General features: G+C 50.1%; 7 protein-coding genes across 7 annotated transcripts; 4 read left to right on the forward strand and 3 right to left on the reverse strand.

The window, feature by feature from the left end:
* Nucleotides 1-157: 157 nt before the first annotated feature.
* Nucleotides 158-1490, forward strand: AtWU_03329 (putative NAD binding Rossmann fold oxidoreductase; the record flags this gene model as incomplete). Its single annotated transcript, XM_035498442.1, has 5 exons — nt 158-442; nt 499-610; nt 672-773; nt 832-893; nt 954-1490. The coding sequence occupies 5 exons, from the start codon at nt 158-160 to the stop codon at nt 1488-1490; spliced, it is 1098 nt and encodes a 365-aa protein (XP_035354335.1).
* Nucleotides 1491-2052: 562 nt separating this feature from the next.
* AtWU_03330 (putative transcriptional regulatory protein C1F7.11c) lies at nt 2053-5491 on the reverse strand (the record flags this gene model as incomplete). The annotated part of the gene is made up of 16 exons (XM_035498443.1): nt 2053-2115; nt 2172-2717; nt 2782-2853; nt 2906-3046; nt 3094-3235; nt 3289-3357; nt 3424-3537; nt 3584-3705; nt 3757-3829; nt 3881-3903; nt 3951-4209; nt 4258-4493; nt 4546-5044; nt 5106-5181; nt 5242-5277; nt 5353-5491. 16 exons carry the CDS (start codon nt 5489-5491, stop codon nt 2053-2055), a joined length of 2610 nt encoding a protein of 869 aa, XP_035354336.1.
* A 326-nt stretch (nt 5492-5817) lies between these two features.
* Nucleotides 5818-7864, forward strand: AtWU_03331 (flavin-containing monooxygenase; the record flags this gene model as incomplete). The annotated part of the gene is made up of 3 exons (XM_035498444.1): nt 5818-6112; nt 6171-6579; nt 6640-7864. The coding sequence occupies 3 exons, from the start codon at nt 5818-5820 to the stop codon at nt 7862-7864; spliced, it is 1929 nt and encodes a 642-aa protein (XP_035354337.1).
* Nucleotides 7865-8490: 626 nt separating this feature from the next.
* AtWU_03332 (putative glycerol dehydrogenase (GCY1)) lies at nt 8491-9797 on the reverse strand (the record flags this gene model as incomplete). The annotated part of the gene is made up of 7 exons (XM_035498445.1): nt 8491-8780; nt 8856-9153; nt 9218-9247; nt 9308-9465; nt 9529-9536; nt 9591-9675; nt 9737-9797. The coding sequence occupies 7 exons, from the start codon at nt 9795-9797 to the stop codon at nt 8491-8493; spliced, it is 930 nt and encodes a 309-aa protein (XP_035354338.1).
* A 410-nt stretch (nt 9798-10207) lies between these two features.
* Nucleotides 10208-10931, forward strand: AtWU_03333 (gluconokinase; the record flags this gene model as incomplete). The annotated part of the gene is made up of 2 exons (XM_035498446.1): nt 10208-10390; nt 10467-10931. 2 exons carry the CDS (start codon nt 10208-10210, stop codon nt 10929-10931), a joined length of 648 nt encoding a protein of 215 aa, XP_035354339.1.
* Nucleotides 10932-11439: 508 nt separating this feature from the next.
* AtWU_03334 (putative isomerase YbhE) lies at nt 11440-12784 on the reverse strand (the record flags this gene model as incomplete). Its single annotated transcript, XM_035498447.1, has 4 exons — nt 11440-11966; nt 12031-12349; nt 12407-12447; nt 12511-12784. The coding sequence occupies 4 exons, from the start codon at nt 12782-12784 to the stop codon at nt 11440-11442; spliced, it is 1161 nt and encodes a 386-aa protein (XP_035354340.1).
* Nucleotides 12785-13993: 1209 nt separating this feature from the next.
* AtWU_03335 (sugar porter family MFS transporter) lies at nt 13994-15663 on the forward strand (the record flags this gene model as incomplete). The annotated part of the gene is made up of 2 exons (XM_035498448.1): nt 13994-14467; nt 14527-15663. The coding sequence occupies 2 exons, from the start codon at nt 13994-13996 to the stop codon at nt 15661-15663; spliced, it is 1611 nt and encodes a 536-aa protein (XP_035354341.1).
* Between the last annotated feature and the right edge of the window lie 581 nt (nt 15664-16244).

Raw genomic sequence — 16244 nt, forward strand, 5'->3', positions numbered from 1 at the left:
TGAACGCATACATCGGATCCTAACCAAGACCCCTCAATCATGTCTGAAATAGAATTGCGCCCGATAATAATAATAAATAAAGAGACGAAATAAGAGCAAGCTGTTTCGGAGTCTTTATATTCTACAAGCATCAATAAAAACTTTTATTCCTTTCACCATGACCGGCCAACCTCGCATGAAGATCGCTCTGATCGGCCTAGGCCGTCTGGGTGCCATTCGCGCCCGAATTCTGGCCTTCCAGCAACCTCGCATTGAGCTTGTCGCTGCCTGCGATACAAAACCCGGGGCAGATGAGTGGGCAGCGACAAATTTGCCTTCGTCAGTCATGTTCTTCGATGACCCGGAGGACTGCATGAAGAATAGCGGTGCCGAGGCTGTCTTAATTTCAACGGCCACTGCTACCCATGCCCCGTTAATCCTCAAAGCACTTGATTTAGGCCTGGTGAGCTTACAAGCAACTGTTTACTCATGTGAAATCGACGTCTAACCTGCGATCAGCATGTGATGTGTGAGAAGCCCATCTCGGTAGATGTCATCACTACTGAGGAGGTCGTCGCCAAAGCCGCTTCCAAGCCTCATCTTAAGTTCTTGGTGCCCTTCTGTCGACGGTGTGAGTCAAGCCTTTTAATTTCCGTGCTAAACGTGAAGGCCTATCGACTAATCCAGAACAGATGATGATTCGTATCGTCAGGCGAAGCAGATGGTCATGGATGGATCACTCGGTGATATCCACGCGGTCGAGAGCTCTTGCATTGACCAGCAGGATCCTACAGGTGAGCTTTCTTTCAAACAATCACCGACAGTCTAGTGAGCTCTAACCGTCTTACATAGGCTTCTTTGTGAAATTTTCCGAGCAGTCTGGAGGTATATTTGTTGATATGGGGGTCCACGATGTTAGTCATATTTCCATTATTACTTAGTTCCTGCAGGGCTCAGTTGCTCACACCGCACAGATCGACATTGGTAGATACTACCTGGATGTCAAGTCGGGCCTCACCAACCCCAAGAAACAGGTCAACAGAGTCATTGCCATGGGGCAACAGGCTGTGTATGGCGAGCTTGCTAAGTATGGCGACTGCGACAACGGATGGGGTCTGGTAGAATTCGCCAACGGCAAGATCCTCACCTTCCACTTAGGCCGCACTCTCACCAACGGCTTCGAGGGGATGACTCGCGTGTGCGGGACTAAGGCCCACTCGGTCATCAATGCAAACTCCACTATCAATCGTGTTGAGATTCGTGATTCGCATGGTGTGCGTACGGCTACAACCCCAGATGCTTTCGTCCTCTACGATAAATCGTTCATCAAAGACTTGGAAGAGTTTGCGGCCGCGGTTCTTGACGGCGAGCCTCTCACTTGCGCCCCCGAGGATGCCTATGAGGCGGCTAAGATTGCCACCGCTCTACAGTACTCGTTCCGTAATGGCGTACCGGTATACTTTGACGACAATGGTCTGCCTATCATGGAAGTTGCGAAGGACAAGGCCTAGTATTTTACATATAAACCCAGTCGGTAAAATAGACTAATAGTCTCCTTGGTCATGTTTGTGCAAGTCTTACTTCTGCTGGCCATCAAAGCCCATAGACAGAACTGTAGGTGTGATACATATGCATCCTTCCTTGCATTGGCAGCCTTTCAAAGGTTACCACGAGGCCTTCGTAGACGGGACATTTCGCAATTTAAAGTTAGAGTAGACCTAACATCCCAGCAAATTTTAAGATGGACTTATAGTTGAAGGGGTGCATAAGCTTCTGGTCTTGTGAACAAACCTATAGGTGTGTAGCAGAACCCTGAGTGGCGGCATCGGGATGTTTAAAGGCCTTTGGATGTAATTTCTGAAGCTTTGAAAAATGATACTGCCTAAAGGATACCTTTTTTTTATCATGGTAAGTCAAGACAATACGAACATCGTACCACACTTGTTAAGAACATATTTATTTGGAACGAAATTTGACTCCACTACTAGAGTATGCCAAATGGTTGTAGTGTGTCCGGCCTCCCGACGGAGGAAAGTTAGAGAGACTCGGCTCCGAAATCATCATCATATCTGCCTACTCCACTGGAATGCCTCCCAATATATCCTGCAGCAGCATTGGATCCCAAAAGTCTTGTAACTGTGTGGTATGTGTCAGTTCGAACAATGGGCGTACGCTGGGATAATGATGCTCACAAGTTCGTTTGTCGAGTCGGGGGTCACCATAGGAAGGGATGAGCCTGGGATCATGATATTATCTCCAATTCCCAGCTCACCTTGAGGGGCTCTGTGAATATGCCCATGCGGCGATGCGTTTGAGACATCAAAGCTCTCATGAGAATCGGTCGGCGTCTCAGCAAGCTGAATAGTGCGGATAGTCGGACGACCTTGACCAGCCCGTTCAATCAATCTGGTCCGCCAACCGAGCAGCTCGACATCCTCACTATCCTCTCTGTCTTCTCGACTAATTTCCTGCCTGTCCGGATCGCCCTGGTCTCGCTGCGAGTCGGCCTGTTGGGCGGCGGTAGACGCTGTGGCAATTTTGGACGATGCCCGAGCGCGCAATTTCGAAAGCCACTGCAGATTACGGCAGTATCTCGGAGTGTTGGCGCCGTGCTGAACCAAAGAAGTGAATAGATTGATCGCGGCATCAACCTGCGTAAGAGCAAAAGTAGCCATTGAATTCTTGGGATCGCGCAACACCAACGTCCCTAAGCAGAGAGCCGAACCAAACACATGATACTATTGTGCCATACACCATCAGATATTATGGTCTCTCATTCACAAAGGAAATGGATTCTCCTACCCAGAAATTCCATTGTCTGGTGCTGACCGCAGGAAAGCGGGTATGAATGTCGTCAACAATAGCAATGATAATCTACCAATGTTAAGCAGAGATCATGATTGGACAGCCTAAAGGATGGCCTTACTCCGCAACGCTCGATTACTGTGAGAAATGAGGGCGCATATATAGATTTTGTATGTTCGTTGATGTCGTAGAGCGCCTTGGCATAATAAGGCCGATGTAGGTTGATTATCGTCTCCGATATGTTAAGTGCAAGATTACTTTGCTGATTCGATCAGCAGACGCACGAATGGACGGGATGGGCAGACAAACTTGGAAGGATATGGTCATTGACCTCCGTGATGGTTCTGGTGATGCTTCGATTGCCGCCTGGACGTGGGGATACCGAGAGGGCATGGACAGGAACGCTGCTCGACAACGAAGGGAGAAGGGAAGGTTGCGCTCAAAGTCCGCCCTCGGTAGGGTTAGCATGCGAACATATTGCAATTGTCGAACAGGAGGACATACAGTCTAATGTCTAGATCGGTGACAGCAGAGTACGGTGGTTTCCGTACTTTCATGGCCATATGGAGAATTCTTCAGCTTCATTAGCCCCGAAGCAATAACAAACAAAGCAGGGTTGGGTAAAAATGAAGTACACACTCGGAAGAAAGCTGAGATAGCTCGAATCGTAGTCTCGAATAGCTCTTCTCCGGGCTTACATGGAGCGGCTCGGCAGGGAATTCGACGTCGCAATGCTCAGGATTAATCGCGCACCTGACCGACATCAGAACTGCAATAAGCCTACAGGCGGTATCCATACGGCCTCGAAAAGCAATGAGCCTGAAAGATATCGGCAGCATTCAGCTCCCAGAAGACCTTGCGTCTTTCCTCAATCACATCTTGAGAGAGGTTCCAGCGGGCACCGTCCCGGTGCATACCCATCTACAGATGGACCCATTAGATGCTGTCGTCACATCAAGGAGCCATGCTTACCGCTTGGACTAATCGCATGACCAGTCCCCACAGAGGCCAGGAATTGTCACCTCTTCCGCCTTTATCCAGTTGTCTACCCCAATTGTTAGCCTGAAGAAATTACGCAACAAAGGGGTTCCTATACAAATGCAGATGCGCCATCAAATGCTAGCAAATGTTAGTAGCTGATCGGGCGCGATTAAATGAAGACTTACTAAGGTCTGGAGACCGGCTACCATGTTATTTGAGAGGAAGCGTCCTTTGACCAGAGCCAGCTCCGAGAGGTGTAGCCAGTCTTCGGTAGATGGATCGTAGTTGGGCATCTCAATATTGAACAAGGTGCCTTGAGCCAGGATGATAAAAACGAGTGCAATCTCCTGTGGATTGACTTGTGGGGATAAAGACATTCCACTTGAATTTGCGTAGACTCGGTCAAATGTCTTATCGAAAGTGGCTCTGGGAGCCACATCATGACTAAACCTTTGTCAGGGCCATCTTTCGTACTGGGTCTCCGACACTCACTGCCAAGCACAGTAGCGATAGTACGACGCAACCAATGTCTCCGCCTCCTCTCTTGGCGGCAGGCGGGAGAGCAGTTCGCGAGTACTGATATGAGAGGCTGCAACGTTGAAAGGAAAGGCGATGGGAGCAGTACCGGGAGTTAACCGACCAGGCTGAGATCGAATCGGTTCTTGGATTATTTTGGGAGAAGGAGCGCGAGTAACCGGCGGACTGTCTGATATGTCTTGTGTTTCGGACTACCATTTATACTCTTAGCGGACTGAGTGCCGTTCCAGCAAGGAGACGTACTTCTTTCAACCATTCACTGCCCGCAGTCGGTCCCAAGTATTTTGACCGACCTCCTTTGCCCAACATCAATGTGCCGTAGGAGCCGCTCTGTTCACCCACCCCGAGAGGCTGTGCGGCGGAGTTATGGAGGCCACTATCCTTGCCTGAATCACCGTGGCCAGCCAGAGGATTTCGGCTTGTGAGCACCGAAGGAGAGTTCTGTAAGGAGTCTGACTGTAGCACATGGGCGAGGAGGGCGAGCTGTTCATCCCGTCTGCCGCTATGCTGCGGCGGCAGGTTCCGACCCGGATCGTCCGCGGAGCCCTGCGCAGCGACGATAGCTTGGCCATGATTGTGATGCTGGGAGAAATCATGTTGGGGTAGCAATTCCCATCTTTGTTTGTGGTGAGGGCCAGATTCATGGGTCACAGGTGAAAGGCGAGTAATTCCGTCCGGGGATTGCGAGGGCTGATCATGCCCGGCAGCCTGGCGCGGTCTTTGGTGCACCTCAGACTCCCTGCTATGATACTGACTCAGCTGGTGACAGACATGAACGCAGGGATAACGAGAGAAACACAGACCGTGACGGTGTTTGGTCGGTTATCCCCGGATTACAGAACGGGGCCCGGCGTCGACGGACACAGTTGGAGCATGGCACTGCAATCTTCTTTCAGCCGGGAGAAACACTCCAGACGCCAGGTTAGCTTGTTTACTGACCCTGCCGGTCGCATTTCATTTTCAGCCGGCGGCATTCTGACAGCCCTAGCGTTAGCCATTGCGTGACCGCTTCTGAAGCAGCCCATACTGCAGGGATTGGTTGGCACCAACCTGCGCAGCTGAGAGAGGGCCGTTGTCTCCTTTGTTTTTTGGGCGGCCCCTGCGTGTCCCCGGCCTCGTTATTCCGGCGCGGAGAACCAGCGCCTCTGCCCGATGCGTGGGAGAGGCGCGATCCTGACTGTTTGACCATCATGCCATGGGCATCGGACGATATGATGGAGGAGATTGGAGTGGATGGGACAAAGAGTGCGCCCGGAGTCAATTCATCCAGAGACACAGGCAAATGTCGTCGGCATCGGGTGGACGGGCTTGATTATGTCCGGTCATGTGACCAGCACTATATCCGACGCCCCAATCACCCGTTTATCTCCGGTCACCTGGATGGAAGCATGCAGCAGAGCTGTCTATTGAAAAAGGGCACGAGAGTAACTGCAGCGACATGTAGAGAAATATGGAAAGGATGCTTAACTTGTCAGCGTCTGGTACATCTCCAAGGTTCTCTTTACTTCGATCGCAATGGCTATCACCATGCATGATCCTGTCCTGGGCAGCAGCAAAGCCAACATGACCGATATCAAGGCCAAAGCCGTGGTTAAGGAGCTGGAATGCCATCCGTCAAAGCCTCCGGTCGACGACAACTTTATGTACGACTTCAAATATAATCATGTCTTGCCAAGTTCAGATGTTTTGGGGATCGAGGTTCCCACGGACTGCGATGCTCAAAGGGAAGCCGAAGACATCGTGGCGCGGCTGTCGCAGACCATGGGAGCTGGGGATGCTCAGGCATTTGCTGAGATGTTCCTTCCATATGGTGAGCTTTACTTTTACGAGCCCGTGCAGGCATCCCTTAACATGTCCTTCTCATACAGGAGTTTGGCGGGACAAGTTGACCTTCACCTGGGATTACCGCACTTTCAATTTTCACCCGGCAATCTTCAAGGCTGCCACGGACCTTTTCCCTAAAACGAAAGCCATCAACTTCAAATTCCTCACCCCGGCTCCGACTATTTCCCGGCCCTATCCGGACTTTGCTCAGCTGCAATTCGTCGTGTCCTTTGAGACTGAAGTCGTGCTTTCTTCAGCCGTTATCAATGCGGTCTTCACTCAGGAGGGGTGGAAGATTTACACAATGCACACGGTTGCAGAGAAGCTGAAACAATTTCCCGAAGTTCCTCCTTCCGACGGGCATATGACGGGTCCCGTCAGCTGGGAGAAGCAAAGAGCTGCGGAAATCGACGCTGCCAACCCCGAGATCCTGATCATTGGTGGAGGCCAGAAGTTAGTCTGTTTCTTCCATATCTCGTTTCATTAAGACTGACTCTTTTATCTCTTAAATAGTGGTCTCGCGCTAGCTGCCAGATGTAAGGCACTTGGTATGGATAGCCTCATCATTGAGCGCAGCGAAGAGATCGGCGATGTCTGGAAGAAGCGTTATGAGTACCTATCGCTTCACTTCCCCCACTGGGCTGATGATTTGCCTTACTTTCCATACCCCAAGCTTTGGCCCACGTACACACCCGCTCAGAAGCAAGGAATGTACATGAAGTGGTATGCGGAGGCATTGGAGTTAAATGTTTGGACCAAATCGGAGGTCGTGAAGGCAGAGCAAGACGACCAGCATAACTGGACGGTCGTGATTAACAAAGAAGGCCACGAAACCAGACAACTGTACCCCAAGCAGGTCATCATGGCTACCTCCCTTTGCGGCGTTCCCATGACTCCGGATATTCCCGGGATGGCCGATTTTAAGGGTGGTGTTATCCGCCACTCAACGGCCCACGACAGTGCGCGTGAGTTTGTGGGTAAGAAGGTCTGTGTCGTTGGTACCTCATCCTCTGGCTTCGATACGGCCTTCGATTGTTCGCGCCGGGGCATCGATGTTACACTTCTTCAGCGGTCCCCAACCTACATCATGTCTCTGACCCATTCCGTCCCGCGCACAATCGGTAACTATGGTCCTGACGCCGAAGGCAACCGGCCTAGCCATGAGGAACAAGACCGTCTTTTCTTTGCCACCCCTACTGGGCCCGGAGAAGAACTCGCCAGGCGCAATGCTAAGGTGTTGGAAGACCTTGACCGGCCTCTTCTGGATGCACTCCATGCTCGTGGTCTCCGTACCTGGCGTGGTCAGCGCAGCACGGGCGGTTCCACCCTCGGCCAGACCCGCAACGGTGGCTTCTATTTCGATGCCGGTGCGTGTGAGCACATTATCAATGGCAAGATCAAGGTGGAGCCAGGATACATTGAGCGGTTCACGGAGGACAAGGTAATCCTCAACGATGGGCGTGAGCGCCAATTCGACCTGATTGTCTTCGCAACTGGCTTCTCCAACACCATTGACTCGATCCGTGCCACTCTAGGTGACAAGATCGCCGACCAGTGCGGTCCCATCTGGGGTATTGATGAGGAAGGCGAGTTCAAAACTGCGTACCGGGAGACTGGAGTGCCCAACCTCTGGCTCATGGTCGGCTATCTCCCCTACACCCGCTTCCATTCCAAACTGCTTGTTATGCGCATAAAGGCTCTGATGGAAGGTATATCTCCGGCTCCATACAAGGACTAGACCTTAGTTTCTCTCCACACAAGGACGTCATAGACAATACAACTGCAATAAACATAGCTTCCTGGAAGTGCCTGTATGGTTATTTGCTTTAAAGATTATTACGTGTGTAGAATTTAATTAACCTCACCTCAAGGGAAGGGAAAATGTACGTCTCGTGGCCTGTCTAGCCTAAGTACCCGAGTTCAACACATCCATCCTTTCCGATAACAACATTTCAAAGATCTCATTTTATGGAACCATAATGAATTCTGATGAATGTTTCATCTGCTGCATGTATTCCAAGATGAAATAGTAAAGTCACGTTATAACCTGGTGGCCTTTGTGAAACATGTGGCCAGAAGGACAAACCGAAGGTTCACGTGTAACTGGGGAACCATCGGAGAAAACAAGATTTATGGATAGTATAGGCCAAGGGTTCGTCATTAGGCTAGACTCGGGTCGGTCCACCCCATAGTGGCACATTCATTGCTGAATTTAGGAAATATAGTATAGCCTTACACATGAATGGCGGTCTTCATAGGAAAAGAATACTAGGTTTATAGAATTCGTGACAGAGTCTACTGAGCATTCACTTCCCAGTTTTCATGGATTGAAACCTTCTATAATCACACAGACCTATATGAGCTTTACTGCAACTTCACCGGACCGTACCAATCCGCGAAGCCCAGATCAAATCCCCACAGCGGCGTATTCAAGCGTTTCGCCTTGCCCGCAGCCGCCATTCCGTCCAGCACATACAGATCCTCTTTAGACAGTGATATAACCTCTCTGTTATTAGCAATGCGCTTCTCACTCACCGATTTCGGAAGAACAACCACGCCTTTGTTGACGTGGTAGCTGATGAGGATCGTGGCGGCGGAGACCCCATTCTTGTCCGCAATCTGTTGGATCTCAGGATCTGACATGATAGGAGCCCCTGGCAAAAGACATCTTAGTAATTTGCACATGGCTTTTGTGGGACACAAGAATAATAGCTAGATGAATTACTCACCGGTAGAACCTAGAGGGGAATATGCTTCGAGGAGTATACCAAGCTTGTCGCAATACTCTCGGAGTTCATGTTGAGGGAGGAAAGGATGCAGCTCAACTTGGTTTACAGCCGGCACAACGGTCCATATCTTGCGGAGCTCCTCCAAATAGGGAATGGACCAGTTGGCGAGCCCAATCGCCTTAACCATACCAGCTTTGTAAACCTCCTCCATCTGGCGCCAGGTCTCATTCTGATCCCACGATCGGTCCACCGAGCGGGTGCCATCCGGGTTTACCGGCAGAAGCTCGCTCGTCTCATTCTGCATGGAGAAGGTTAGTCGCGCAGGGCTCTGGGGCGGAATGCTGGGAATGTGAACTGCTCACTGGAACCAGCCGAACGGGCCAATGAATAAGCTGATAGAATACTTCGTCAGACCAGATGCTAGGCCGCATACAAAATGACAGTGCACTTACGTAAAGATCAAGATAATCGGTGCCCAGGCTATCCAGGGTCTTCTGTAGACCTTCCTTGACATTTGGGTGATGTGTGTTCCAAAGCTTACTGGTGATGAATATGTCCTTGCGGGGCACGCCGCTATCCTTAATTCCCTGGCCGACCTCGGTTTCGTTACCTGAGTTATGCGTTATTATAACTGTGGGTTGGGAAGATAGCCCACCGAGACAGAAGAGCTCACCGTAGATTCTTCTGTTCGTTAGCCAGCACTCGATGATGAGAGGGACAGCAGGGCTCACTCACAATGCCGCATCAATGTGCCGGTATCCATTTTTGAGGGCGAAGGCCACTGCCTTTGCGACCTCTCCTGGCTCGGATTTCCAGGTTCCTGGGCATATCATCTATGTTATTGAGGTCGCAGCAACGTCATCAGAATCAATGCCACTCACCAAGGCCGACAGCGGGAATGAAGGCGCCCGTATTGAGCTTGAAGTGAGTGGGAGGAGCCATGTTGCTGTTGTTCTCTGAAGACGTACAATGGTACAAGCAGTTGTCCAGCAGGGGAGGCCAATAAAAATGGTTTTCAGCCTAACGGACATAACAAACTGGAACGGGGATGTATATGAGGATGACAGGAGATTTACTCTAGGCCATAGGATCGGAGTTGTGACGCACCGGGGATAATTGGTGTTGGTGGGACCCCGTCATCGGACATATTATCTTGACCTCGGTTGAAGGGGAGTTTGCCCGGCTCACCATTCCGCTAGGATAACCCCTGGTCGCTAAGCGGCGAAAAGCCAAAAATAAACCCGATGGGACATCCGGAAGTCTATACTCACTGTTTGTCAAATACAATACTACGGACCAACACCGAAGAAAGGGTCACTGACACATCTGAACTATGCGATTGAGTGCCAATCATGCCGCTCGCACTGAACGCCCAGTCGTCCTTGATCCCATGCGAGCTCCCGGAGGAACACTCCCCTAGCCATACACAGTTGCAACATATTTGGGTTGTTACTGGTCCTGCCGGGTGTGGGAAGACAACAATATGTGAATATTTGCGACACTCGCTGGGTGTACCGTTCCTCGAAGGAGATGACGTAGGTTGGAAACTGTACATGAGGGATGGACGTTGAATCAGGATAGGCAAATAAGCTGACTTTTGACACACATCAGTACCAATCTGAATCCAACAAAGATAAAATGAGGAACGGAGTACCTCTTGCGGATGAAGATCGCTGGGACTGGCTTATTGCTCTGCGCGAGGCCACCCTTCAGGCCCTGTCCCCTAGCCAACGCAACAACTTTCATCCCCCAAAATCGGTGATCGTTTCCTGTTCCGCCTTGAAAGAGAAGTACCGCGAGGTCATGCGCATCGCTGTGTACGGCTCGTCGCAGATCAAAATTCACTTTATTTACCTTAAGGTAAGTGAGGTGACACTTTTGCAACGTGTGAATCTGCGAGAGGGCCACTACATGAAGAGCAATATGGTGCGTTCCCAGCTGCAAGCCCTGGAGGAGCCACAGAAGAGCGAGTGGGATGTCACTACCATCAATGTTGAAGGATCAGCGCAGCAGGTGCAGCGCCATGTGCTGTCTCTTGTATGCTCGGGCATTACCAAAGGCAGTAAATCTGTTTGAAACGTTGGTATGACGTTGAACATGAGAAACGGCTAGCTTTAGAGATGTCCCCAGAACATGAAGATCATCCAGTAGATTATGTTAATTTGATTGTGAGGAATGTGCTTGGATGTTTTCTTGTCTATTTTGGAATTCCCAACCGTAATTACCTTTCGAATATTAGCTCTTTTCCACTCATCAGACTCATAGCCTTGAAAAAGCTTGATGTACATGAAACAATAGGTTGCAGAGCCTTTGATCCAACATTTTAGCAACTTAAAGCCTAACATTGACATATGACAACACTTCACTCAAGGCATGGATAGCCCCTCCCTACCTCCTAAGGTTATTTAGAGAAGGAAAATTTGAATGCTAAATTCACATATATCTCTTCTGGGGAGGCCACTCCCCGTGGGGGGGTTAGAGCCATCTAGTGCTCTTCCTTCCATTCTACAAAGGCAATATGAAAAATTCAACTCAATGTCAAGTATACGTGTCCATGGACTCCCGACGGTCTATGTATACCCTCTTATAACCAAATGGCATGCTTTATCCCGTTTTCTAGCCCCTCCTTCAGGGCGGCCATCAAAGTCCACTTGTCTCCCCTTTCCCCGTTGATTCCATAGACCTCCACGCCACCCCCTTCTTGTCCGACTACAACGACATACCTGCCGTCGTCACTGAGCCGCATGCCACGGATGACATCAACGCCTGTTCGTACATGCTTGATGTCGTTGACCTTCCTGCCGTCCTCGGAGAGCAGGATAATAGCGATCGCATCTCCCGGCGGTAGATCGCGAGGCACACTGCGGAGGTATGGTTCACGCTGCGCTATGTGCCTCTCCCAGCGATTGCTGACATAGATAACGTTAGGGATGGAGGGATGAAGACCGATTTCGGCAGAGTCCATCATGCCTTGATGATCGGGGTGAACCTCCAGAGGGATTATACTCGGTGCGAAGCCATCAATCGGGGGTATGCTCTCTGCAGGGGCAGCTGATACATCGAAGGCGATGACAGTGTGCGAGAGCTCTCCAATAACGTACATTATCGTCTCTAGCAATTAAGGTCAGCTAGCTCCGGATCATGGGTTCTCCGTGTTGGGGCTAAGAGTACATACCATCGGGAGTCAATACGGCATGTCGAGCGCCTGTTGCGGGAGGGCACTGTAGCCAGCCACAGACTTCAAGATGCTGAACGCCGTCGCGCCGAAGTATCCAAACCCTATCGGATCCCAGATCCGGGGCGTATAGTATGCCTCGGCTGTCTTCCAATATTTGATGCACATGGCATTGTTGCTGACGGGCCTTGTTAGGACCGTGTCCAATCGACTGATAGGGAAATTCCGGTAGAATCTCCGCTCGCGGAACATTTTGAAGCAGTATCTTGCCATTGCCTGTTCTGGAAATGGGATAGAGGGCAACAGATCCTCCCAGATACTACATGGAGTGAAATGTTAGTAGATGTGTCGAAACGAGGACCTGATGTCGACTAACAGTGCCAAGAGCTAGTGCAGTATTATCACGCAACTTGATGACTAGTAAGACCAAATTGTCACTAATCAGAACCGTATGGTAAACCGAGTGATGTTTCTACGTACAGTGACCAGGCGCTCCCAGAGTTGGCAACTGGCTGGTAATTGTGCAATCCTTTTTCAGGTGATCTATCTCGAAGGTATACAAAAGACCCGACTCGTCCCCCTCGGATAGGCCGACAAGTTGATCCAGGCCCCTTTGCGATGACGATAGCTCGACCCAGGAAGCATTGAAGGGAGATGCATAATTAGCAAGGATGCTCAACTTTCCTCTCTTCTGGTCGAATTCGAGCGTGGTAAAGTCGGCTCTGTCGCCTGCTAATAGAAGTCTGTACTGCATAACGGCTCAAGGGACAGAGATGGAACTGATAAGGTCCACCAGGGGTCTTGAAAAGGATATAGTATAAGCTCAGTTCCCCATGTACAATGGCATCGAGGCCTATACTTACGTTGACGGCCTAACATCACGTGAATCGGCCGAGAGGGTTGGAACCGGGGCGCATATCCGAACCCCTTTTCTGCAGTGATTAAGTCCGATGTCTGTCACCCGATTCCGTGCCATGTTACAACTTTCCCGGGCCCCGACATGGAGAGACATGAACGGATGAGTGGAGACCGGTGGTCGAATCAAAGACTTTGATGGGGTACCTCGGAGCATCCCGGCTTGCACAGGCAGCCTTCCCCAGAAACAATGCTGCCCTCAAGACGTGTGGGGACCCCGCAAAAGCCGTAGAATGGTCTCAACGGTTACGTATTCCTAAATCCGCATGTCGTGACGTATGTACTATAGGAGCGACTGTTAGTTATAATTTCGAGCAAAAGGGTTTTGTTGGAACTAGTCTTATGAGAGGCCCAACGTGTGGTGCATTACTGATTCATTCCACCTGTCATTTGGTATCCGGGTTGACAAGCCTGGTTGCTGTTCGGTCGTGAATATAGCCGGGGTGTCGCATCAAGAAGCTCTGGGGCGAACAGATATTTGATTCAATGGAAATCGTTGACCAAGACCAATCTGAGAGCTATAGATATATGATACACAAGCTATTGACATGGCCCAATTTTGAAAAGCCTCTTTTCCTCACTACACTCCAAGCGGTGTCTTCGGTGACTGAGAACATGTGGCTCTGGAAATCATAGTATTTACAGCCATCTAGCAGAACTCATCAAGGCACTTCATTGTAGAAAGAATGCGTATAATCCATACGTCTCCGGCCACCCGGCTTATAGAGAGACGAGCAAGTGCGTTATTCGCCCAATGACTGACCGACACGATACGGGACTAATAATCATGGTAAGTACCGGAGGTCAGGTCAAGAGAGATGTCCGATGCGCGTGTAATTTTCGTAATCCCTGTACGCCACTCTAGCAGATGTTATTGGTGCGCTTATACCTTTTCGCCGTCTGGGGGGGTGTGTTTAGAGCCGGCCGGGGTAACTCTAGTCAGATATCCCCTACCCCACGGGCTACTTAAGTGCTCAGTCCTGCCTCCTCAGTCAGGTAAATACATGGAGAGACGGTCAAGCGCTATAACTCGCGCAAGTTTCTTCCAATGCATCAAAAGTCGAAAGAGGATGATACTACGGTGGAGCATGATGAGAGGGGCACTCTTGGTGTTGAAGCGCTGGATATGATGCCTTCATATGGACCGGATGGCGTCAGAGGGCTTTTCAGCTCGGGGTATGTTCTTGGAGCCGCCTGCCTTGCTTCTCTTGGGGGTTTCAGCTTTGGGTATGACCAGGGAGTTATATCAGTCATCAATGTCATGCCACAATTTCATGCGGCTATCCCGCAGGCGGAGAGTGAATTTGGTAAAGGGTTCATGACAGGCATGCTGCTCCTCGGGGCATTTGTCGGTTGTATCTTCATGCCTTATCTTGCCGACAAGGTCTCCAGGAAGTGGGCCCTGACGGTTGTCGTTATCATTTTTGACATCGGGGCCATTATCCAAACCTCGGCCCAAAGTTACGGCATGCTGGTTGCTGGAAGAGCAATTGGTGGTATCGGGGTTGGTACACTGGCTATGGTAGAGATGAATCTCCTGTCCCATGCAAGACAGCTTGCTAATATATCTGGCAATACCAGGGCGCACCACTTTACATCTCAGAAATTTCACCACCAAACCTGCGAGGAACTCTATTAGTGCTCGAATCCATTTGCCTCGTGTCCGGGTCAGTCATAGCATATTGGATAACGTTCGGCATGAGATTGGTAAACAGTGAAGCTTCATTCCGTGTGCCCTTTGGCTTGCAGATGGTCAGCGCAACTCTTGTTGGAATCGGTATACATTTCTTCCCATACTCACCACGGTGGCTGGCGCTCGTTGATCGGCCGGAGGATTGTCTCAAGAGTCTGAGTCGGCTGCGCGGCCTTCCATTGAGCGATCAGAGCGTCCAGGCCGAGTTCAACGCAATAATCAGTGAGGTTAGAGCCCAGAAACTCATGGAAAAGCAACAACGCCCGGGAGTGACTGGTATCAAGCGAGAGGCCCTGATATGGATGGATCTATTCAAGCCGCAGACCTGGAAGAGGACAGCAGTCGGCGTGGGTGTAGGATTTTTCCAACAATTCTCAGGTGTAAATGCCTTCATATACTACGCGCCGACGCTCTTCACTTCAATCGGCCAGAAGGGCGAGATGTCCTTGATTTTGTCGGGTGTATTCAATTCGCTTCAGCTTCTCACCGTCTTAGTCTGTTTCTTCACCATCGACAAAGTTGGTCGGCGACCCCTGGCTATACTAGGAGGCTTCCTTATGGGAGCCTGCTATGTCGTCATTGCTGTGCTAATGGCTCTTTATGGGCCCAATTGGGCTAACCCATCGGCTGGTTGGACCTGCGTGGCGATGGCCTTCCTGTACATTCTGGTCTACGGGAATACATACTCACCTCTCGGCTGGGCCCTGCCCTCGGAGGTCTTCCCAAATGCACTTCGTTCTAAAGGGGTCGCGTTATCAACTTGTGTCAATTGGCTGTCCAATTTCATTGTTGGAATCGTGACTCCGGCAATGATGGCTAATATTGGTTATGGCACATACGTTTTCTTTGCGGCATGCTGTGTTCTTGCAGGAACGTGGGCCTTTTTCTTGGTACCCGAGACGACCGGCAGGACGCTAGAGGAAATTGATGAGGTTTTTGGGAATGTTAGCAAACAAGCACACAACGAGATTACCGGAGAAACTACTTCAGAAGTGGTCAGAGAGGCAAATCGAGTCGACGTGTGACTAGCAATAATCATGGGACGTGGATCACGCGGGCTACGACTGATTTTCATGATAAAATATATAAAGTGGCATAATTAGTTACGTCTAAATATCGCATCCGAATAATTTTCTTGTTACTTCCCTGTGCTATTGTCCTCCCCTCCTGAGTATCCCTATTGATTTTGGCCGATAAGGACCATTTCCCCCCTTCTTCTTACTCTCTCTTCCCGTGTGGTTTGGAGCCCATGAGGCAATCGGGACTTCTCATAAGCGGGCATATAAAATAACATCGGGCAGTTTGCACAACGAGTAGAATGCTCGTCTTCCTGTAATTCGCACTCTCAGGACGAAAGGAACCCGCAAACGAGGAAATATGATACTCCCTACTGTCCGAGAGGTGATCACCAAAGTTAAGGATAACTATGTACTCCGGGCTCGAGACCACAACCAACAATGACGTCACTTGTGCAGCACCTATTAGGTAATCATATTGTGTTGGGGAGAAGATAATTTTATGTGTAATTAATTCGGAACTCATTGTAATCAGACCCATCTTGGAAATCCACCTTAGTTCGGGATAGAAATCAACCATTTAAACGGAT

This window comes from Aspergillus tubingensis, assembly GCF_013340325.1.
Source record: "Aspergillus tubingensis WU-2223L DNA, scaffold_4, whole genome shotgun sequence".
NCBI classification, from domain to species: Eukaryota; Fungi; Ascomycota; class Eurotiomycetes; order Eurotiales; family Aspergillaceae; genus Aspergillus; species Aspergillus tubingensis.